Source organism: Symphodus melops, assembly GCF_947650265.1.
Source record: "Symphodus melops genome assembly, chromosome: 4".
In the NCBI taxonomy this organism is placed as follows: Eukaryota; Metazoa; Chordata; class Actinopteri; order Labriformes; family Labridae; genus Symphodus; species Symphodus melops.
In genome coordinates, this window is record NC_136694.1 from 17,897,022 (window position 1) to 17,921,772 (window position 24,751).

The 24,751-nt window shown below is 39.1% G+C and overlaps 1 protein-coding gene across 3 annotated transcripts; it reads left to right on the forward strand.

The window, feature by feature from the left end:
* Positions 1 to 62: 62 nt before the first annotated feature.
* Positions 63 to 24,198, forward strand: LOC306821940 (growth/differentiation factor 11-like). Of its 3 annotated transcripts, none has more exons than XM_079340592.1 (4): positions 63 to 231; positions 3,057 to 3,417; positions 15,696 to 16,069; positions 19,960 to 24,198. In XM_079340592.1, exons 1-4 carry the CDS (start codon positions 166 to 168, stop codon positions 20,338 to 20,340), a joined length of 1,182 nt encoding a protein of 393 aa, XP_079196718.1. In that variant the 5' UTR covers positions 63 to 165; the 3' UTR covers positions 20,341 to 24,198. The 3 variants fall into 3 exon arrangements, with proteins under 3 accessions (XP_079196718.1, XP_079196719.1, XP_079196720.1); XM_079340593.1 differs by having other exon boundaries at positions 19,963 to 24,198; XM_079340594.1 differs by lacking the exon at positions 63 to 231 and having other exon boundaries at positions 2,552 to 3,417; positions 19,963 to 24,198.
* The last annotated feature ends 553 nt before the right edge of the window (positions 24,199 to 24,751 follow it).

Consider the following 24,751-nt stretch of genomic DNA (forward strand, 5'->3'; position numbering starts at 1 on the left):
CCCAGGCCGGAATCTACGGAAAGCCTCAGAGACCAAACGTCCTCACTCCGCCTACTCTAAAAGAGGAGTAAAAGACCAGCCACGACACAGACTAGTTATTTCTGACAGTGTGATGGGTTTTGTTGTAAAATAATTCTACTTTGTTTTCACGTTTAAATACTTAACATGGCGCACATTAAGTCTCTGACCCTGACACTCAAGAGACGACCAGGACCATCCAGGTGTTTTCAGGTGTGCTTTCAGACTTGTTTAGTCCACTGTAGGCTTCATGTTCTGTAATTTAGGGCAAATGAGACCTTTGGTTTTGCTTTAGTGTTTCTATTGTCTTATTTTCAACTTCTTCTTAATGCTAATTTTCTAATTTTCATTATATATAATTTTGGACTTAACAAGCCACATTATCTGAAGGCTACCATACGTTCTAAGTTATGTAAATAAGCCTAATCCTAACAGCACTTTTAAAATACATTTAGGTAGCTACTATTCACATTGCCTCCTGTATTAGGCCTTTTAAAAGCTGACATTTGACTGATCATACATTATTCTCCTTCATCGATTGCAACCTCATCACATCTCAAACAGGTGGACTGCTGAAAAAACACTTCTGTTGTTAATCATGGCAGGTCAACACCCAGCAATACAATGTTACTATCAACGGAAACATGCATAACTAAAGCATATGACTTTCCTTTCAGGGAAGAAGATGATGAAGATATTGTAAGTCGTTGTTTCCCTATTTGTAAATCACACTAATCAGAAGGGTCCCAGTTCTGTTCCACAGATAAGTCAATAAAAATCTGACTTTACACACAACAGACCCCTTGCAAACTAATTTCACCAGTTATTGTGTGCATCAAATCAGAGACAGAGATGTCGTGTGACACAGTTTAATGTATGGGTTAATAAGGAATGTCCCACAGAGCATGTAAGAACCATTTCTTTATGTGTTCAGCAAACATTATCGGGTGGATAACAGTGCAAAAAAAATAATATTAAGAATGAGCTTGTATTTTAATTGTATTGATTAAGTTCTGTCAACTGCAACTGTCAGACAATAAAGAAGAGTCTTACTTAAATGAGAAGATTGATGCTGCGTGGCACTGATCAAATACTAATACTAAATAATAACTGGGGGAATTTGGTGCCTTGCTCAAGGGCACCCTGGCAGTGCTCAGGAAGTAGCTCCAGCTACCAGACACATTTCCAGATTTGGTCCGCACCAAGACTTGAACTGTGACCCTCAGGTTCCCAACCCAAGTCCCTACGGACTGAGCTACTGCCACCCCCAGAAGTCATAGTGTTGGTCAGTAAATGTTGCCTCATCTGCATAAACTACAAATATAGAGCAGGAAAGGATCCCTTCAGGACTCTCTTGATGGTTTTTAAGTTGAGTAGTCTACAGTCATGATGGGAACCATGAAGTGATTGTTGTCGCTCAGACATGGTGTCTTGTGGTTTAGAGAATCCACTAGAACTGATGCTGACAATTATTGTTGGCAAGACAAAAAAAGAAAGAAAGTGTGAGAAACAGAAGCAACATCAATTTTAAACTATTCAACCCAGATGGTCTGGATTTACAAGATCATGCTACAATAAGGAGTGAATTACAGTATGAAATACATGAACTCTAGTAACTGTTTTGTTTAGCAGCTGCAGTTGTGTTTTACTCCAGCAGAGTACACTGGTGAGTCAGTTACACCTGACCAAGAAGACAACTAATTTCTTTATATAGTACAATGTGTTCATCTTCATGTCGGTACCATCAACATCACACATTTCAACGAACACACTGGTAACAATGAAAACAGTGTTTGTTCATGGGGGTTTTTTTCTTTCTTTTTTTTTTTATCAAAACACAGTCTGACTTAAATAAGGTTCAGCGATGAAACGTTTCAACAAAAGTCAACAAAGTGGGTAATTCATCGAGACCAACTTCAAATGTTGTCCTAAGGTTACGCTGCCTTTCCTTCTATGAATTTTGGCCTTTACGCATTCAAACTGATTAAACAGTCTGTATGCATAAAAGCAGAGTATGCAGACATGCTTCAGCTGCATGCTTTAATGCGGTAATCAATCTTTCAGGGTAGCATGCTATATTTCACATTAATACAAAAGTATGAGGGCTCCATTAAACAACATTTGTCATTTTTAGCCATTTACTGTCAGTATATTTACTGGTTCACACAGATACTTCTGCAACTTCTTTAATCTGCATGTAACCATGTAGCTCCTAATGCACAATATGACGTGGCTTTATTCTAAACATGTATCACAGATATCAGATTTGTTTTTTATTTTTTAAATATTGTGGGGAACTCAAAAATATTTAAAGCTTTTTTCTACTTAAACCATAATAAATCAGTCATACATCATAAAATATGCGCAGAGTCGTAGCAAGTATATGTCATCATCATATTAACCTAATTAGGCTTCATATGATATGAGATTGCACTGTAAAAACAATTATACTCTCATAACAGCGCGCGACCCTCCCTCCGCTCTGTCCCTCTTGACTTGGTGACAGACCTAAAAGCCTTTTGTTGCAATCTTAGCCAATGGAGACGGATTACGACACCGGGCAGCTGAGATATATAAAGAGCCCCTTTTTGACCGCACTTGCACATTTTTCAGTGACACTTCTGCACACTTACACACCTCATGGACTAAATTGTACAGACGAACCCCCAAACCAACCATTATATTACATGTAATCGGACTATGCACACAGATAATTTGTTAACCTTCAGTCAAAAACAGCCTGCACCGAGACACACTGGGACCTACTTTTTCGTTTTTTAATTTATTGCAAAATCTCCTGCTTCAAGAAGGCAAAAACGGGGTGATCGTATTGGATTAGATGCATGTCAATGATTGCGTACCTTTTGTAGGATAACTCAAGAAGCAAAGCATATCCGAGAGAGAGGATATAACAGAATAAAGCGAAAACAGAGAGGCAAAAGAAACAAAAAAAAAGTTGCATTGCCTGTTTTCCACGCGTCGTAATGCCGAGGTACAACTTCTTATTTTGCTTGATGGTGCTCGTGTCTCTGGGACAGTCGGGGAGCGATGAGCCCAATCTGCTGCTGCCCTCTCCCAGCGAGGCACCCACGGATGCCGGGCTGTCCCTGCTGGACGAGGACGCCGGTTCCCACGAGTGCTCTGCCTGCGTTTGGAGGGAGCAGAGCAAAGTGCTGAGGCTGGAGACCATAAAGTCACAGATCCTGAGCAAGTTGCGTCTGAAGCAAGCGCCCAACATCAGCCGGGAGGTGGTCAATCAGCTGCTCCCCAAGGCGCCTCCGCTCCAGCAGCTGCTGGACCATCACGACTTCCAAGGGGACGCATCGTCCCAGGATGAGTTCATGGAGGAGGATGAGTACCACGCCACCACGGAGTCCGTAATCACCATGGCCTCTGAGCGTGAGTAATAGTTTTTACAACCCAACAATATTGGCTACAAATGCGTCATGCGCGTAATAGCTGGAGCAGAGAGGTTCAAGTGACACAGGCCTTTATTGCGTGCATGGTCAGTGTCTTAACCTCGTATTTACATTCAGATTGGGGTTCCACTATGTAAGTCTACGGATATTAGACAGAAGAGTGTGGTCAGCTGCGGCTGTCAAAAGAGTCGAGCGATAATGTGTGAAGCTGATCAATCAATAATCAGCTGCTCAAAGAGGCTCGTCACTCTGCGAAAGACAGCTTCAATATGGCCTGATGAACTTTTGTTTCACGATGATGATGAGGAGGAGGAGGGAGGGCTGCTACTGAACTGCTCAGTCCACCTGCTGTCAAACTTTCCCTCTTTTAGATGATTTTGTGTGTGACAGAAAGTTAATGAACTCGAATGTCAGTGTGCATTATTAATGCTAATGTAGTTGCATCACTTTCTTTTTTTTTTCTTTTTTTTTTTTTTTGTATATCATTTATTTATTAAGTTTTGCTTAAATGCTCTGCATTGTGTTGTTATGCTTTCTCTTTATTAATGACCAACAATTTGCTCCATCTTATAGTTTCTCATAAATCCGTTGATAGGCCTAAACCACAGGCAGGCCCCCTCAGAGACATTTTATAAAATTACTGTTGAACCCCGGCAGCTGTGCTCCATCGCTCTTTTATAGGAGCCTCTACCGGTTTCCCTGCTGTTCAACGCAGTGAGAAAAAGTGTGTCCAAAAAGCTGCTATTGTTCCCCTCATGCAGCGGCCCCCTCGGCCGCACTTGCCTTTTAAATGCGAAGTTTATGGGCGCAGCTCGTTTTTTTTCCACCACGAGTTACACAAAGACCCCGAATCACTTAGGGTCGAGGGGAGTGTGTGACCTTCTCCAAGCGAATCGCGGGGTTCAACAACATTTACACACGTAATATATTCTGCACACGACAGATAAAACACACAAATAACCAGTTTTCTCCATGAGGGAACAAAGATAAACCTGTGTGCAGGAGACATCTGACACATCTATCTATCTATCTATCTATCTATCTATCTATCTATCTATCTATCTATCTATCTATCTATCTATCTATCTATCTATCTATCTATCTATCTATCTATCTATCTATCTATCTATCTATCTATCTATCTATCTATCTATCTATCTATCTATCTATCTATCTATCTATCTATCTATCTATCTATCTATCTATCTATCTATCTATCTCCACCTGTCCTATTACCGGACCTGAAGAAAATAAAGATCCAATTTAATTTACCTTCATTTTTTATTCTTCACCACTCCTTTGAAGTTCTTATCCATACGTTTTTGTCCCACTTGAAAGTCTCATATTTGTGTGAAAAGAATAGCCTCCTCTGAGAGCTGTCTTTTATTTATTTATTTATTTTTACTTTTGCTGTGGGAGCATTGAGTTCAGTTTATTCTGAAGGAGAATGATGCACAGCTGATGTCATATGTTTTTGTAGGAGAAGTAAGGAGGTGTGGCGGTAAAACATTCATTTCATATGGTAGTTATTTTTAGAAGCTGTTCCACTAAACAACCATGTATGTCGGTGCTTTAAATTCTTTGATCTATGTTATTGGTCCCTGTCTCCCTCTGTGTCGATCTTAAAGAGGTTTCCATAAACAGGTTTTCTGTAATACCTCACTGACATGTCTCTGATGTCCAGATCAATCCTATATTATTTAATTTCTTGTTCACCTTTACATACAGGAAAAATATTGTCTATATTCACATAAAACATTTAAAGGGAAATCAACAATACCTTTTGATTCCCATGCATGGACACAACCACTTAGATACATATTTACAGCATGCAAAGTGATTTGATACCCCCTAAAGCTAGAATAGGCTATTATGCCTGATGTTGACTAGTTACATATTGTACCAACCCTTGGAAGAGCTAATGACTGACACTGTACAGGATCTGTCATGTTACAGCACTTCCTCCTTGTGTTTGCCTCATCTGCCCACGTCAGCTGCAGATTTTATCATCTGCTTGTTCCCACTCTCACCCTCTCCCTCCATCCCCACCTTCCTCTCGATAGCCCCCTCTTCTCTCCTCTCCTTCCTCATCTTTCTCCAGTACTCATGGAAGAGTTGAGAGAATGAGTGCATCTCTTTTTGCCTGTGGCGCCTTGGTGATCCCACAGGATTAAAAGTGCCTTTTTTCTGTCTGTGATAGAAGGAGGACTTCAAACACTATTCCCTGCACACCTCGAACCCGATCACCCTTTTCACGATGGTGCACGCTGCCTTTGATGGGCCATGTGGGTTCACACAGTACATACTGAACTGGACCTGTGCCAGAGTTGCTTCTTAGTATTCACTCAAGGTACGTGGGTGCCGCAGTGGGGGTTGAGAGGGTCCATGCTTCCTGGTCTCTAATTACTATGAAATTTCATGGAAAAGTACAGCTATTTATATCAGAGTGCGGCACTAAAACATCTCCCACAATGCCATGTGTTGTGAAGGTAACCGCTCTGCTCGCTGTTCAGGCATTAAAATGTGAATCAGTTTCGAATAGTTTAACAGGGTCATTTGGTAGTGCAGCTTTCTGAATGAACTGTTATCAATAAATCTAGTTGCGTAAACATGTATGTTAAACTGTGAGTGTATTGTTTAATTCATGTTTGTAACTGTCTAAGTGTATGTGCTAAGTGAGTTTCTTGGACCTGAGATTGTTTTGCCAAGATGGGGTGAGGATTTGCCCCCACTATTCTCCTATTTGTCACCTGTCCAAGATATTTAGAGCAGACCTCCCTCTGCCATCACAGACCCTCTCCTCCTTTCCTTCTCTCGGTGTCTCTGTTTATGTTTTGATGCAGTCTAATTACTATTCATCTGTTTGATTATGTAATCCAGCAATATCTGATTCTGACAACCGTTTCTTCCAGAACATGTCAAAGTACCTCTGTCGACTGTGGACTAGGTATAGCAGTTTTTGTGTCAAAAGTTTTAGTATTTATGATCATCTTGTCCTTTGAGTGATATTTTTTCAGTGACATTTAAATGCTTTTGAGATTTTCCAATTATAGAGAGTCAAACAGAGAGCAACACGTCGTTTCCCTCCCTTCAAGCTATTATTCACAGTTAAAATGTATTCAGATAAACACACACAACGGTGTGTCCAAAACAATGCAGAATCAGTGGCTATTTCCAATAAAAACACAGCCGGAGGAGTGGAAACTCAGCTTTAGACCTTAACTGAATCAAACCTGAATCCTTTCTATAGACACTCAGGTATCGTCAAAACTTTCATTCTGTCCATTAGGAATCAGTGAGTCAAGGATTGGAAGTTCAGTGCAGCTACTGATATGTGATCAGTAATGATAATGATGATGATCGTTTCGATATTACCGATGATGATTATGACAATGGTTTTGTTTGATAATGATGACTTTTAAGATGGTTTCTATTCTGGTTAGAGCTTTTAAGAACTGCCGTCAATGTTGTGCTTTGCCTGTCAACACCCGTGTGTCTAATCGGACATGAAGCTGATCGTTTGCACTTACAGACATTGTTTCCTTTTTTCTAGATTTTTTCCTTTGTTGTACTTGTTCTCTGATGCTACACATTGTTTTGGAGTGAATTGTAGATTTGTAATGTTGAAACACATTCAGTTAAAGCAGGAGCTAGCACAACTCTTTAATACATGAAAATGCACACACATGTATACAGTCTACAAAAGAATTCCACATGTGCACACTTGTGTAGACACTTGAGGATGATGGCACACACAGTCACACACACTCCAGAGAAAAGTTCTCCTATTGACAAAAAGGGTCACAGAGTTCACAGCTATGTGATATATTGGAAGGGGAGACTATTAACCTCATCGGGTCTCTTTCTTTGACAGCAAAGACGGACCGGTAGTAACTTGAACACTTATCCCCCACAACACACACACACACACACACACACACACACACACACACACACGCACACGCACACACACTCATCCAACAACCACTCCCACAAAAAAACAAGGCTTTTATAGTGTTGACCCTATAAAAGGGTCATTTCCTGAAGCTGCAGGAACCATAAAAATTAAGAGGGAGAGCGCTAAAAGGACAGAGAAGCAGAAGTTGGACTGTCTTCAGCTCAGTGGCCAGTGTTTGCTGGAAGTTGATGACTATGTGAGGTTTTTATAGATTTATTTATTCCATGGAGGTCTCAGTTTGACGATGACACCTGTTATCCCTGTGTAGTTGCCTGCATCAGTTAAGGGAAAGGTAAACTTTGGTGTTGATTTGTTTGGAAGCCATGGGGCAAGACTGGTGTGTTTAAAAAGGAGTACAAATGTAAGAAAGAAAGGTCTGTTGAAAATGCACAACGTACTGTCAACTTTATGGCTAATAAAATTTCAAAGGGACCAAGTCTATTAATACTGGGACAAAATTTCCCCCGGACCTCAGGAATCTCACTCCTTCCCCTGTTCCCACGCTCCCGTTCACTTGTCCCTGCAGTTGTTGCTCTGTTCTTCTCTTATTTGGGAATATGATGCTTTGAAATTAAATGCATGCTTTACCAAAAATGAAACACTGCAAACACAAAACTGCATTAATGTCAACATTAGGCATGACTTGCAGTATTATTTTAGTGTCATTTAAGAAATGATCATTTGTTTTTATATCCTCGTTACTCTCGTTGCTTTTTTTCAAAGAGTGTGATGGAGTTAGGTACATGGTGGCTCTGGCTGCAGATTTGGAGGGGGGTGGAGGGGATGAAGGGAGTGAGCCCACAGGGAGCAACAAGCAGCTCGTTCCTATCCTAAAGGGACAGAAATCATGGAAGGGTTTTATAGGTACAATTAAAAAGACCTGAAACAGATGTTGCGTTTCACTAATAAAGGAAATAATTACTTCACACCAGTAATTAAGCCCTGTGTAGTGACATGAGTGACAAGGAGGAGTGAGAAGATAAAATGGAGATCATTGAGGGGATTATTGTTGATGGATGCGTTCAGGCTCTGTGTGGTCGTGTGTGAGGAGCTGCTGAGGATCAGTTTATGGAGGAGTCCATTAAATCTAAGAGGCATTTAGGCAAAGGAAATGCTGCATGGGCATAATGCCGGATCCCAGGAGAGAGCCACTGGGTCGGAAAGAAGCACAATTAACAGTGGATTACCTCATGATTATCTGCATTAAAATTTAATAAGCCTCCTCTATGCCACAGAGGACAGCATCTTCTTGTTGCATTTATCACCCGTGGTTGTATATCTGCCTGCTGTACCCACATCAGCCCAGGAAGTTAATTATGGAAGAGAAAAATATCCATAGTCAACGTTATTTCTTCGGGGGGAAAGCTTGATTAATATAATAGACAACACAGAGGGATGAAGAGAAGCTCACGGAGAGAACTATACATATTTTTATGTTGCTTAGAGATTCTGAGCAAGAATGAGGATGCAGTTTTGCTGAAAATCTTCCTGGCACAATGTGGTCACACAAACTTTGTCTTCAGTGAAAACTTTTGGCTGGGATTCTGAATGGTTTCGGGGGCTTCAGGGTTTTATTTTTTATCATCATAATTTATCATGCCACACTGTAACTATATGCGTGTTTGTTTGTTTATTTCTTCATTTGCTCAAAGTAAAGATGATACTGATTTTCCATTCTTAAAACCGATACCAATCACTTCGCTCTATATATAAATATTGGTATACAGAGTACCAATCCAGTCTACGTTTATTATATTTCACTCCTCTCTGTAAAAAAGATAACTTCAACAAAGCCAACTTCTGGCTGGACCTAGACGTCATATCCTTACTTTTTAAAATTAAAACAACAACTGTGCAGATCACATACCTCCAGAAAGCTTTAATAGAGAGCCCCGCATCTGTCGAATGGTAACTCACACGTCATCCAGTGACTGGAGTCAGTTTTGTCAATTTATTTTGGTATAGATGCACATGATGGTTTTGAATACAAATCAAATTGAGGTCATTCATTTGAACCGTTTTTTTAGAGATAAAGTGAATGGTTTTCTACATTCTGAAAGTTATAATGGATATGATGATAATCAAACTGCTACCAGAGTTTCCTACATGTGTTATGTAGTCTATGATTCAAGATGAACAGAAGAGAATAATCAAAGTTATATCTGGGCAGTATCACATGGCCATATGTGTACCTGCATAATAAAATACTTGTTGAGATATGTGAAGTTGCTGTACAGTGGTTATTTCTTGGCAATGGCAGTTACGCTAGGCAATGATGACATGGACACCAAATCAATGTTGTTGTTGGTGTCTACAGTCACTGAGGGTAACGCAAGCTATAAAGCAGTCAGAATAATTCAAGAAATGAAAAGGTATAATGAAAATGAATCAAGCGATGGATACAGCTGTTTAGATCAAAAAGAAAAACTCTGTATGACTACAATAACTATGTATTAACTTATTAACAGAAAGATGACATTCAAGGAGGTTGACCACATTTGAAAGTCAAATGTGCATACTGTGTCTTGAGAAGGTCAAATGTCATGCAGTAATGTTGACTCTTCTGCTCATGGAGGAAGCTTTGTTTCAGACACCCTGAAACTAACTGTGGATAAAGATACATTTCTTTTTCTCTATTCAAGCAAAAAAATGTTGTGCTATTTCTTCTACGCAGCAAGTTGTGAAGTGCTGGTTACTTTTGGTATGTGACGTGAGGTTTATTTAAAGTTTGTAAAAAGAACATATTTGTCTAACTGAGTGATGTTAAATAACAAACGCACTAAACCAAACTTTGTCCAAGTTTCTTTCATAAGTTTAGACTTCTTCGAACTCCTTTTCAGACATGTAAATTGATGAAGTATTTAAGAGCTTCTTCTGTATTATGTCGTTCATAGTTTTTTTCCCCCAGTTTTTTCTGTCTCCTTTTTTTCTCTCTCTTTCTTCTCTCGGTTTTATTTTTATTTTACATGTCTGAAAAAAAATAAACTAATTAATTTTGTATTGTGGAAATTTTCCTACAGAGGTTTATATTTTGGGTTGATGTATTTATTAAAATAGACAATTAGTAAGGTTGCAATTGGTAAAAGACCTGCATTGTTGTTGAAACCATAGCTGTCAGCTAGTCAGCCTGATAATCACATTTAACATATATGTTACAACTACATGAGCTCCAAACTTATATCATCAAAATATTTATTATTGCGTTTAAGACCATTTGAACAATCACTTTTCAAGTGTTGTTTTTCTTACTTCATTTAACACTCTGCCAAGTCCCTGCAGACGCCTTTTGCCTCTGGGCTTTTTTTTTCTTTCTGAAATCTCACGAGAGGTTCACTGCTATGTTGAATCAGGTAAACAAAAAAGAACAGTCAAGATGCAGCTCTATTTTTATAATGCCCAATAATAAGAAATACAAATAATTTCCCTCTGAATCAACACTGAATTTTTAACATGCAATATTTTGGGCTGTGTAAGTGATGCAAGTGCAGCCTGATCTCCATCTTATTTTGTTGCTTCTAACTACTCCCTTTCCAAAAAGCTTTGGTTATCTTGCTTTTACAAGTATTACAGGTATATGATCATTATGATTAGTTGATTTCATGTAATGGGTACAAAATAAGAGTATTGCACGCTTGATTTTGAATAAAGAACGAATCTTAAAATACTAAGTTCAGATATACTTAAGAGATACTCAATAACACAAAACGTCAAATTTTGGTTTTGACTCCTGAAAACACAGCATCACATTGTCCCCTGACATTAACGTCTTGCATGCATGTGTGGATGCACACAAACACAAGCATTGAGACCCCAGCATGCTTCCTGCTGTCCAGCTGTCCACCTTATTGCAGTTCACTGCATGCTCGCTCTTTTCATACTCAGGGCTGCTGGAGAAGTCCCACAGACGTCCCTCTTGTTTTACAAACATTTACAACCCGAACACTGAAAAGAATGAGCTGTGAGTGTGTTGGCTGAAGACTTTCAGTTCTGAGCTCATGGATGTTGTGTGTTTATGTGTGTTTGCATGTTTCCATGTGTTCACCGAGCTAGAACAGGGAGCATTAGGAGATGTCTTTTGTTGCTCCTGGGGGGCTACTGTGCTCAGTCCTAATAGGAGTCTTGTGCCTGCCTAGTCCCAGGGGAGGGCTTCTGAATGAGGGGGTCTAACTTCACACACACACCCCCTCCTCCTGCATCCCAGCTCGAGCCAGGCCTCCCCCACCACCCTACTCCTTGTCCCTTGGGACTGGCCGAGAGACAAAGAGGGAGCGGGGCTGGGGTGGGATGGGATGTTTGAGGGGCGCACTGTGGCCCCTGTCTTATTAGAAGGGTCGTGAACGTGTCACGATGATTAATATGCCAAGGTGCATGGGGATACCCTAGAGTCACATTTATTCAACATGAAGGATCCCAAACACACACTAACCACAAAATGGCACATTTGCATTTCCCATTAAGTAAAGAAAATATAGATATATATGCAAATGCAACGCCTATCTGGGTTCATACTATGATGCATTTGGACATTAACCATAAGTGACCATTTCTCTCTCCATCATATTTTAGCTGCAAGATTTTCACCTGATCTGGAGAACCATACTCACATGACTGTGTCTTAATAGTTTGGCTAAGGAAATGGAGAAAGTAGTTTGATTTATTTTGGGGATTTTTTTTTGTCGTTAGAAGCACAAAATGTTCTTGTGAGCTTTCTTATGTATTTTATCCAGTTGATATCATATGGTTGGATGTTAGAAATCCAGATTGTAGAGTCTTTTACAGAAAGAGTCGAAGCCTTTTTTTCAAATTCTATGACGAGACTTGTTCAGTTTGTACCCATACTGCTTACATTAAAGCACCCTCACAGGTAACATATGTTAACTATTCCCTGTATAACTACACCTAAACTCCCCCTCTCCATCTGTTTCCAACAGTTTAAGGAGCTCATTGTTCTTCACCCTTCAATAACATTATTGCATACAGGTTATTAAAGGCATTAAACTTTTAAACAGGCTATGGTCATATTAAAATGGACAGCTGGCGGTGTGAATAAACCCTTATAGTCTATAGTTCTCCTCGCACATACACATATAGGAAACTATGGGCTAACTATGGGATACAGGTACCCAGGGAGTCCACCAGATGTTTGATAGGCTCACCTGCAAGCCTGCTGTGTGCTGGCAGTAAAATTCATGTGCTGCATATGCTGCAATTATACCACAGGGAAATAAGCTGCTGTAATAATGAAGTAGGCTAGAAACATGAGGAGGGAAAGCAAACAAGCCTGTTTCCTTTGGAAAAATACAGCCTCTGTCTGGTTTAAACTTGGATTTTACTGGTTTTTGATAAAAGGAATTCTTTACTATCAAGGAACTATTTTCTTCTTCGTCATCTGTTTGGTCGAGCAGAGACCTGTTATTGCTCCAGTAGGTGGTGCTGATGCAAAACTCAGAATTCAAATTCTGTGTGTAGTATTGAAACATTGAACTAAATTATAACTGTGCAAATTGCCCAGGAAATTAAACCATTAAAAAACGTCTTGCAGTAAAAACTGTGCTCACAAAGTTCGTAGGATTAAATGTCCCATTGGGTTTTTGATCTTTACAAGCTAGCTTTACCCTTTTTACACATACCACTTTGCCAAGATGGGGGCTGTAATTAAGGTGCAGGCTCTTACAGGATCTATAAAGGCACAAATTGATTTCACCTATCAATGCTTTCATTGTTTAACATGACGCAGCTCATATGCTGTACATGTGTGTTTAATAACCGTGGTCCAGAACTACCTCATTCTTCTCAGATTACTCCTCAAGAGAAACAAACTATGTTCTAGAAACTGAACTATTTTATTTCTGCAGTTGTGTTTCTTTTAAATTGTTTTGTTTGTTTTTCCAAGAACTCAACAAAAGTAATAACAAAAAGATTGCAGAGGAAGAGCTGGTGTGTGTCCTCCATCTGCAGGACATAACAAAAAGTAGTTATCACAAGTAAACCCGAAGCAAACTGCAGAATCATTCTTTCCCAGTTTTGTGCTGATGAGCAAACACAACAACACCCACGTTAATTGCTGTGACCTCAGCAACCCACCAAAAGGAACATTGACATATTGTTTGTCCAGCGTGAGACACTATATAATTTACACTCACTAATGACTGGGCCTGGAAATATGGGCTGAAGGACCACGTCTGTCCCTGGTTTGGCCCTTATTCAATGTTCACCCTGCACTCTTCTAATGGATAGTCCATCTGTACCTCAGTGAATTCATATTCCTCTAGCCATGAACATAATTGAATTACAAAAGAAATTTGGTGTAAAAGGAAAAAAGGAAGAAAGACAGCCCATTGCTGTGTGTTCTCCTGGTCAATGGAGTTTTGATAAACAAAACACGATTGGCTGGAGAATCTCCTCCCTAATCAAAACCAAAACAAACGGGAGCTGTTGTGTAGCTGAGATTTGAAATGATTATTTGCTTTTAAAAAAGGCACGTTGTGAAGAAAGACATATTACCATGACCATAGGATCGACCTTGACCTTCAAACTCAATCTGGCTATAAGGGCAGCCCCTCCCCAGCACCCCTGAGATGTAAAGGAGCTGACGGTTTTGACCCCTGATCCCATTTCTTAACTAGGCTGAGGTGCAAAATAACCTTTTGACCCAGGAAGCATTTTGAGGTTGCCTGAGCAACCCCAGATTTGGGAATGACTGACAGGTCTATCCTACACTTTTTTATCTGCCTTTTTTTATAGAGGAGAAACAACAACAATCATCCTCTTCATAAGATAAATGACAGAAAACGACAGTTTATCTGCTCAAATCATGTCAAATTTGCTGAGAGAAAATGGACATATTAGATATTCTATTGTACTGGATCTGCACATTATTATGCCAGATAGATGCAGAATAAATTTCCCTTAATAAATGAACACTTTAGATGGAAATGAATGTATGAATGCAATGGATGGATGTCATTATATAAAATAGAGGTCTATGTAAATGAACCATGTGCAGATTTGGCATGTGGTGCAAATCACAGAAACAGCACAGCCAAAAATCATGGCAGGAATAAATCTGCCTGTTTTAAAGGACACCTTCTGTTTATCTGAAATAACCTTTTATCTGCATCAACAAAACTTCATATGCTGTTTAATGTTTCAAGTTCTAATGCAGAGGTAGACCATTTCATTATGATTGACCCAGGGGATCTAAGGTTACCATCTGGCCACTGGCCACCATTACTGATCCTTGTTTTAATATGCAAATGTTTGTCCAACTTTGATGTTATCACAAATTTATCTTCACAGAAAGACTTGTGTGCACATAGGATAACTAACAGCCATCATTCAGATGTGGCTACATTTAACAGAAATACAGCAAACAAGCAATGCTTTGAGTCAGTTTAATTATTTTTTTAAAACATGATGTTGTAAAAAACTATGTTTATTGCTCTGTCTGGTTCATTCATTTTTGCCATGAACATAAAACTTGGACTCACATCTAAAAAGCAAGCATCACTGAGCTACAAAATGTGTACAATCCTCCATGGTTTATTCATTAGGTTTTTTATCAGAATATAGCTGCATGTCATCAGAAGATGTGAAGTTCTGTCAGAGTCTCTGGCAGGAGAATCTCTGTAAAAACAACCACCTTCAAAGGCCTTCTTAGTTAAATCACACTATCCTGCGGTGTCAAACGTTTGATGTTGAATCAAAGCAAAAAATGTACCCAAAGCTCCCAGTGTGTGTGTGCGTCTGTGTGTGTTTGTGTGTGTTCGGTGTGTGTGTGTGTGTGTGTGTGTGTGTGTTTTGCGTTCAATACATACAACTACTGTACCTAACTTCATAGTGGTCTTTTTTTCTTGGAGAATATACAGTAGTGTTTTTTGTTTGTATTTAAAAGAGAAAGAACTTTGTGCTTTGCATAAATCTTTGTAAGATGTGTCAAACAGTTTCTGTATAGACACTTAAAATAACTGCAAAGTGAAATATGTTAGATTCTGTGGTTCTCCTTAGGGAGAATATTCATGTATTATCACTTTGTTCTATACAAAGGATCCCTCTCAGTTATGGGGGAAAGATTGCACCTAATAATAATCAATGTGTGTCATGATGTGTTTCTTTAGTGTATTTTGTTTTTCTTTTTTATTTGTGTTCGTATTTCTGAAGCCTGGTTCAGGGTTGTTTGTGGTTCTAGAGGTCTGAAAGCTTCATGTGTGCCTGTATTTGGATGATAATAATCTCAATGACAAATGCATACAATATCCTTTGTTTTCCAAATATAAATGAAACTGTTGTCTTTCCCACAGCGGAGCCCCTGGTGCAGGTGAACGGGAAGCCGAGCTGTTGCTTCTTCAAGTTCAGCCCTAAATTGATGTTCACCAAGGTGCTGAAGGCCCAGCTGTGGGTGTACCTCCGGCCGCTACAGCAGACCTCCACCGTCTATCTGCAGATCCTGCGGTTGAAGCCTGTCACGGAACAAGGCAGCCGACACATCCGCATCCGCTCTCTGAAAATCGAGCTAAACTCCCGGGTGGGCCACTGGCAGAGTATTGACTTTAAGCATGTGTTGCAGAACTGGTTCAAACAGCCTCACACCAACTGGGGAATCGACATCAACGCCTTCGACGAGAGCGGCAATGACCTGGCAGTTACCTCGCTGCGACCTGGGGAGGAGGGGCTGGTAAGGACCCTCAGACCTGTCCCTGGGGTAGTAGGGGGTTGCAGGGGTTAGGGTGGGGGTGGGAGGGGCGGGGAGCACTTTCATTAAAGATCAAATTTATGCAAATGCCAATTCATATTTAAATCCAAGAAGGTCAGCCAAAATGATAATAATGAAAAAATGAAGATAAATTTGGATTTTTAAACTAAACTTCAATGAAACCTATAGTCACTCTAAAAAAAATCAGATGGCATTGATCCTAAATGACTAAGTGACAGATAATGCATAAACATAAAACCAATACCAAAAAACAAAATACCAAAAGCTAGGGTTAGCTCAGTTCGCACATACACAAGTGTTAAACAACCAAAGGGTTTCATCAGTCTCCAAAGCTTCTTCTATTCTCACAGCCTGAACCACAAAGTTACGTCACTTCGTAATAGAACACATAAAAACATGACTTGACAGCCACAAGCATAAAAAAGGGTGGGCTTTTGAAAGCTGGGATTCTATCCTTCAAGATATATGTTGAAAAAAGTCAAAAATGTAGTTTGATATGCTTTTTCAAGGGCTGCATGGTGGTGCAGGGGTTGGCCCTGACACAGCAAGGAGGTTCCTGGTTTGAATCAAACAGGAGCCTCTCCGTATGGAGTTTGCATGTTCTCCCTGTGCATGCGTGGGTTCTCTCCAGGTACTCCGGCTGTCAGCCCTGGGATTCTGCCTCTATGTCAGCCTTGTGATTGACTGTTAAACAGTCCAGGGTGTACCCCGCCTCTCGCCAAACGACAGCTGGGATTGGTTGCACCCCCCCCCACAACACCGAGCGGGAAAAGCGGTAAAGATAATGGCTGGATGCTTTTTCAAGTGATTATTGAAGACGTCTGGGAACAAAAAGGGTTCATACTTACCAGTAAATATATTTCAGTGAGTCACTTATTCGCAAACAATTGATTAAACAAAAAGAAAACTTACTACGTAAATATTTTTGTTTCTAAACCAGCAAACACACATTTATTTAAACACACTTCTATCTGAACATGCCACCTATGACTATTCTGTGTTTGGTTTGGTTCAAATAAATATAGTGACTTTGTTTGAGTCAGCCTTTATACATCTCATTTAATAGCAAACAAATTCTGATGAAACGTGATCTGGGCATGTACAGAGGCAATCTTCGAATGAGTGGCCCAGGTTTGGCTCTGACCCTCAGCATTTTGATGAGCATTATTTCATCCCAGTTTCCTAATCCTAAAATTACAAAGAAATTATTGTAAAATAATGATAATAAAAACATTTAAAAACCTGTATAACAGGTTCTTTTTATATTGAAAAGAAAAAAAATTCCTGAATATTTTTGAAAGGTTAGATACAATAAAGCGAACCAGTTATCTAGACAGACGTCTCAGAGTCACTGGGACAGCATCTTTGTTGAATTATTTAAGCAAGTCCTTCAGGCTTAAGCAACACTAAATATTTACAAAGTGGACATTTGGGTCAGATCTTCACAACACATTTCAGAGGTCAGCTCTGGTGTCTTGGCCAATAAACTGCTGCCCTCTGAGAGCACAGCGGTGTGCAATATTATTCTTGAAGAAAACAAAGTTAAAGATAAAAAAAACAGGCCAGTGTATCAAAATAAAACAAAACACAAGAAGCATGGACAGAGCAAAACTCTTTCTTCCTGATCATCTGCCTTTTTTTTCATAAACAACTCAACCCTAAAAGCTGAGTTGACATGGTCTCTTTCCAATGGCCTATCAGCTTATTTCCAGCGACTTAAAAGTTAAAAAACTGTGCTCATGCCCAGCTGGAATCACTGGCTTTGACTTTATAAACCAAACGTGGAGTACAGTATTTGATCTGCTTGCTTTGCCCCCAAAGGTCAAGGTTATGGCAGGCTGAAGATGACCTCCAGGGTCAGAGATCAAGCTGAGAATACAGAGTGAGCCATGACGTTAGAAAATCCACTTTCACTCTTTTGGAACCATGCTCACAGACTCATCCATCCATCCATTTATTAAGTTAAACACGGTGGGTTTTGCAGAGAAACAGCAGTTATGTCTTTGTTTTCAGTTCAAATTACAGTTACTGGGTATACTGCTAAAGGGTTAGCACTTTGTTCAGATTTCATCGTACTGTGTAGATGTGAAATTCAAAATAAACATTTGACAAAGTCAGTTGTTCAGACAGTTAAGTCAAATAATCAACAAATTGTGTCCAAATAAATACATGAAAACGCAACTAATTTATTAGTTGGTGCTGGGGGACCTGAAGAAGCTGCAGCTTTTTACTGCTTGTTTGGGGTTGACAATGTATTCTCTATGGATCCTGCAGAATTTGATTTGTAATTACAATGTCATTTTCCATAAGTGAAGATAATTCCACCCATCCAACAATGGAGTTGTTGTATTAAAGCTCTAGCTGTTGTTATCACCTAATCATGATGCAACTCTCAGTGCTCCTCTTCAAGCTTCCTTCTCGCCTTTTCCCCCTCTTTATGTCTGGAGCAGCACTTTGACTTTTTTTTGAGAAACTTGCATTTTAAAAAAACATTTGATTGCTGTTGTTGAACAGTAGTTAACTTAAATTATTCTCAGCCGCTATTCTGTTCAGACAATTAGGCATGAGAGGTAGCTCTGTAATGAACACTGTATTTAAAAAATGCCTTTCGCTGATCAGCAGGAAGTTAAACATCTGTGACGATATTTTGGTTAGTCTGGACTTTACACTTTACTTGTCCAGATGAACCTTAAGTCTCTGTGGTTCAACCAAATTATGACAAAACTTTGGTTAAAACCTTACTATTTTAGGGTTTAGTTTGGACTTTACATTTTAATTTAAGACATAACTTACACCTAGCTGGTGCAACAAGGCCACAGTTTCGGTTGGTTTTGGCTGAATGCAGGGGAATAGTTCACCTTATGTGAACATCAGTAAATTGCAATTAAGATTAAGATTTACTTTATTGATTGAGAGGAAATTCTGTTTACACTCTGATGGTCATACTACACACAGGCTGAAATATGCACATGCACAAACAGCAACCTATGGATATACACTGACAGAGACGTCAGAGTGATAGAGCTGGTGGGGGGAGGAATTTGATGCCTTGCTCAAGGGCACCCCGGCAGTGCTCAGGAAGTTGTCTGGCACCTCTCCAGCTCCCAGACCAATCTCAATATTTGGTCCGCACCAGGACACTCCTATATCATATCGACCTCATTAGGAGACAGAAAATGGGTTCAAAGATTAGTGTTAAAATATGTTCTAATTTTGTACTGTGACTGTGTTACATAAACACATTCATAACTTGGGTATGTTAGTAACATCTTTTTAAGTTAAGATGAAGACACTGTCTAGATGATACTAGGGGCTAACTCACCCTTAAACCCAACAATTTCACTCCTACCTTGTGCAATAATATTATTATGGTGTTACGTTGTGCAATAGCATTTTTCACTCTATGTGCACTGTGTGCATGACAGTGTTTTTGTTTTTAGCAGTATTCTGAGGGCATTTGTGTTAAAAACTGCAGCTCTCAGCTATTTATATCTCTTGTATCTATATTTTTTTTACAATTTTTATTGAAAGGGTGCAGTGTGCTACTTTTGTTAGCAATCTTTGCTCTTTGCAGAGTGTAGATTTCTCCTTTGTGAGATGAAAGAAAGAAAGAAAATATATTTTCTTGACCACCTTATATGAGATGTTGGACCATTAAAAGCTGAAATGTTGTCAAAATGGAAGTGTCAGTGGGCTGTGTGATCATGTTCTGTGATGTTTACTTTGGGTGTGATTTGCAAAAATGTTTAATTTCTTGTTTAATCATTTCCTTTACTGATGTATCAATAATGTTGTTGTTCTCTTATAACCACCTCTTTCTCTTTGTCCTGCTCTCCTCCCCCTGATTCTAGCAGCCGTTCTTGGAAGTGAAGGTTCTTGAGACGACCAAACGTTCTCGGAGAAACCTTGGCCTGGACTGTGACGAGCACTCGACTGAGTCCCGCTGTTGTCGTTACCCCTTGACTGTGGACTTTGAAGCTTTCGGCTGGGACTGGATCATTGCACCCAAACGCTACAAAGCCAACTACTGCTCGGGCCAGTGCGAGTACATGTTCATGCAAAAATATCCACATACCCACCTGGTGCAGCATGCAAATCCTCGAGGCTCAGCAGGACCCTGCTGTACCCCGACCAAGATGTCCCCAATTAACATGCTTTACTTCAATGACAAGCAGCAGATAATTCATGGCAAAATCCCAGGGATGGTGGTGGATAGATGTGGCTGCTCTTAGGTCCCTGGGAGACACACACTTGTGTATAGCCACCATCGCATCAAAACCACCGAAAACCCTTAAGGAGCCCACCCCTGGCACCAGAACCCACCCCCTCTGCACCAGATTTCACTTTTGCTCAGCCACAAAATCATCCCCCTGAGTTTCCATTTTTCCAGTAATTGAATTGATTCTAACTGTAAAAGAAAAAGCTATAAATGAAACAGGAATCAAAAGCAGACTGAGTGATGGAAAATCAGTACTTTGAATGATAAAAAAGAGGATGTCCTTGTGGAGCAGCTTCAGAAAACAGTAAATGAGCTAAAACTGTTATCCAGTGCGTTTTAGTTTCGTGGATTTTAAAGATATTGTTTTCTTTTAATGGCATCCTTGTGAAATGTCCAGGTCTGTGGATTAAGAGAAGACAGATGCATTTACAATATATTCGAAACAATTTAGTCCTAAATTGAGTTGGAATATTGAATTTCTTGGAGACACTGACTTAAGGATGAGATCTGATCCAGAAAATGTTTCTGAAGGGGGCATTTTAAGAATTATTTTTGCAATCCATCACTTTAAAAAAGGAACAAAGTCCATGCTAATGTGAGGAGGGTTATATATAAGTATAATTCCAAAATGTTGTTTACAGATGTTTAGAGATGTGCTTTAGTGATGTAAGGAGATGAAAGATCCAAAACCAAACCTGAACCCTCTATTAATGTATAACACCTTAGTGTGATATTCTCGAGTATCCACGAAACCTTTCACTGTTACTTTGATCTTTTTGATGTGAAGTCTTGTGGAATTCAAAAAGAAAAATGGAGAAAATAAGTAATACTATTTGAACTATTTCTCTGAAATAGCTATTTCTACCATTCCATCACAAGAGATGATACAGATTTAGGTTTTATTTTGCACACCTCAGTCTACAACAGTACTGTAACGGACATGCACTCCTGGGAAAGGAGGAGGAGCAGACATGACAAAATACCTGACAAAGGGCCTTTCTTCTCTATATCAAAGGAAAATACACTCTACCACCTTCAGCTTTTGCATTCAATGTAACAGAGTACATAAAGCACTGTTCTTGGACTGAGCATGGTATTACAAACGGAAAGCAAAATCCATATCCTAAAATAAACTATGTAGAGGAGTGATTGATGGGTGCAACGGATCACAAATCCCACAGTTCAGATTTGGTCACGGATTTGTGTCACAGAGCTTCTTTTTTTTCTGGCACATTCAGGCAATTCCTTACATCTTGATAATGCCTTGTCTTCAGTACATATACATTGCTATGATTCCAATAATAATATACCAAGCAGTCAGATAAACCTGAACTCCCTTTTTATTTAGAAAGTGCTCAGTCTGAAATCTGTCTGTAATATATGAAGCTTCATCATTTAAGTAACTATAGTTGTTTCATTACAAACTTAAGTAACAGAAGTAACTGTGTTTAATAAGTTTGCTATTATCTTCAGAAACGTGTTTACTTATATGAGCTTTGACAATGTAGATGAGTAAAATTTACACACAATTCATTCAGCAGATGTGTGTGTATCAGTGCACTGGCTGCTTCTGCAGCACACTTGTGTGAGTTAGAAGAAACAACAGCATTGCATGCATTAAGGGACTCTATGTTCAGTTTTTTGACTGAACATGGCGCTGTATAACAGTTTGTTTAGCTTACTTACAGCCACACATTACAGTAAGCTGCAGGAAAACATTACGAATGTTAAATTACTGCTTGTTGTCACACAGCCATCCTCTGTTGCTTGTCTGAATAAATTCAGGCAATGTGAGAGTGAACTGAGAAAAGTCCGAGCACTGTTTGATACAAAGTAAACATCCATTTATGAGCCTTCTCTGTGTGAAAGCTTGTGTAAAAATATATAAAGAACACTAAATTGTCTTCATATCTGCCTATTTTGACCTACATGCTGCTCACTTTTCACTGTGGTTCTGCACAGCGATTTTGTGGCAGTAAATTTGTTTTACATCAAGATCAAGACAAATGTGCTATTGAGTACAGTAGGGGGTGATCCAAATGGATTACTGATCATCTGTGATCTGTTGCACCACAAGATCTAAGTATGCTAAAGGTTTATTTCTTCTGTAGCCTAGTTCATGGTTGAGATGAAAACAGCACATTTTTACACCAGCATTCACATCTGACTAAAAAATACACACAAATTAGGAAAGAGCAGTAGCTTCTGCCTCGTGTTACCACAATTAACCTTATCACACGAGTAGTTTCAGACAAGAAGATTACAATGCAAAATGCTTTAGCAGTTCTTTTTTAGCAGTTCTTTACCCGGAAATAAAACACCAGAACAGAACCAGAACCACAAGAGAATGTTACTCAACCACTGACTTTAGATTAGAAATCCTATTTAATTGCATTTTCTAAATGACCCCATGCACCTCCACCTCAACTGTAATAATGATATCATGGTGAAAGTATTGTTAGTGCTTAAATATTGAGTAGATTAGCGTGCTTGAAGTCTGTTTTTGTCTCCTGGATGTCAAAGCAAAGATATCCATTTGTTGTAAACGAAAGCACTATGCTGTTGGATAAAGGGAGAGCCTTCTGACATTATATATAAATGATTTATGTATATATTAAAAAAGGGATACAAAAGCCTTTTTTGGGGCACTCTACCTTACCAACAATAAATTTTGCACTATGGGACGTTCATGGCGTGAGGAGGTTAAGTGTTGTTTGTGTTATACTAAGCACAAGAAAGCTTGTACAGTGTAGGGAAAAAAACTATTCAAGCTTCTGGTGATAAACCATAAACTAGAAAGGATATCACTTCTTTTTTGATATCATCATGCTTTCCTGACTTTTGTCTGAAGCGGGGGCCTGTCCATACACCCACACACTGCTCTCCAATCTGGAATGTTGACTTACATTCTTGCCCACTCTGGGTGACAAGTCATGTGTATTATAAGTGTCTGGATCAATGAACATAGAATGCTTTAACTGGAAATGGCCCATCCACCATCTTTAATCTGTTACCATTTTAGAGAGACTACGTCCTTCTGACCTAACCAATGTTGACTGTCTTGACATGTTTTTGCCTTGTGTTTGTATTTTGAGTGAAAGTACCCATGTAAGTAATGGGAGGAGTAGCCAGGGATTGTTCGCCAAAGTAGAGGATGGCATGCCATGTGCTGTAATTATTGTGATTGCAGGAAAATGCTAGAACATTTCAAAGGGAGGAAAAGCTGATTTAGGGGCAGTGGTTGGAAGTAATTCAACTGGTCAATTTTTATTTATTAATATTAATTTCAATGCATTTCAAAGTCTGTCTACCTCACTGAAGCCTCCTAAAAACCTTGCTTTTGTTAAATTTGTCATCAACTAATCTGTGCAAAAATTTTACCAATAAAAACTGCTTTCCCCACCAAAACCACCCCCAAAAAGCGTAGATGTAAACCACAGGGTCCCGTTGCTCTCAGGTTCAGATTGAGTTATTGAAAGAGTGGCAGATGGTAGCGGTTATGGTTATGTGTGGTCAAAAAAATAATATTTAGCTGTGCCCACATTTATGGCTTGTCAAGAAGTTGCATTTTGAATTTTTAGTGTTTGTATACTGGTATGTGTGAGAGTGTTTTCATATATATATATATGAGAGTAAGAAATCTCTATGTAAATATTTACCCAAATGTTGACGTTTATGATGTTTTGGACAGGTTTACCGCTTCTAATGTTTTACTCACTTCCCCCCTTCATTCCTCTTTTCTTTGTGTAGTTTAATAAAATCACCTCAACTTTGTAGTTTAATGGTTGTGCATATGAATAACTGTTCAATTGTTATTTTTGTCTTTGTTGTTTATTTACTGTCATTTTTCTTTTGTACAATAAATCATTTATTTAGCTTATGGGGTTGCTTGCTTGTGTCTTACTGAGTATAGTTGATTTATTTAAGTTAAGTTCTCAACAAACAATTTGAACTGCACGGGACAAATATTGATCCATCCAGTTGAGATTTAAGTCCCTCATAAATATTAAGCACTTGCTTATTTACTTACTCAATCAAAAAGGCTCTGATAACTGGCTGTTAACCTCCCACTCAGTGCCAAACAGATGACACAACTTGCTTATATCCTTAGCGACTAATTATACCCAACTAAACCTCATTATGATTGAAATGGGTGACAAAAAGAAACGTGTCCTCTGTACAGTTCTGATTTTATCTTAAAAGTTACAATATACGACTTACAGAAGTATGTCCAGGAGATGTTTCATTTAAGCACCAGTCCCTCAGTCCAAAATGAACATAATGAAACACATTTGTCAATACAAAAGGGGAAAGAGTATACAAAATATACAAAGTATACAAAAAGTGAGTTTTAAGAAGAGATTCAAAGAGGACAATGCGTTTTCCTGTCTAAGATCTGCAGGCATATTGTTCCACAGCTGTGG

Excerpts from the sequence above, each read along its gene's own strand:
- LOC306821940 (XM_079340592.1), top strand. The coding sequence starts at position 166 with ATGGCGCACATTAAGTCTCTGACCCTGACACTCAAGAGACGACCAGGA. Across the intron at positions 232-3,056 it reads GACCATCCAGGTGTTTTCAG|TCGGGGAGCGATGAGCCCAA; the intron begins GTGTGCTTTCAG and ends TCTCTGGGACAG. Across the intron at positions 3,418-15,695 it reads AATCACCATGGCCTCTGAGC|CGGAGCCCCTGGTGCAGGTG; the intron begins GTGAGTAATAGT and ends TCTTTCCCACAG.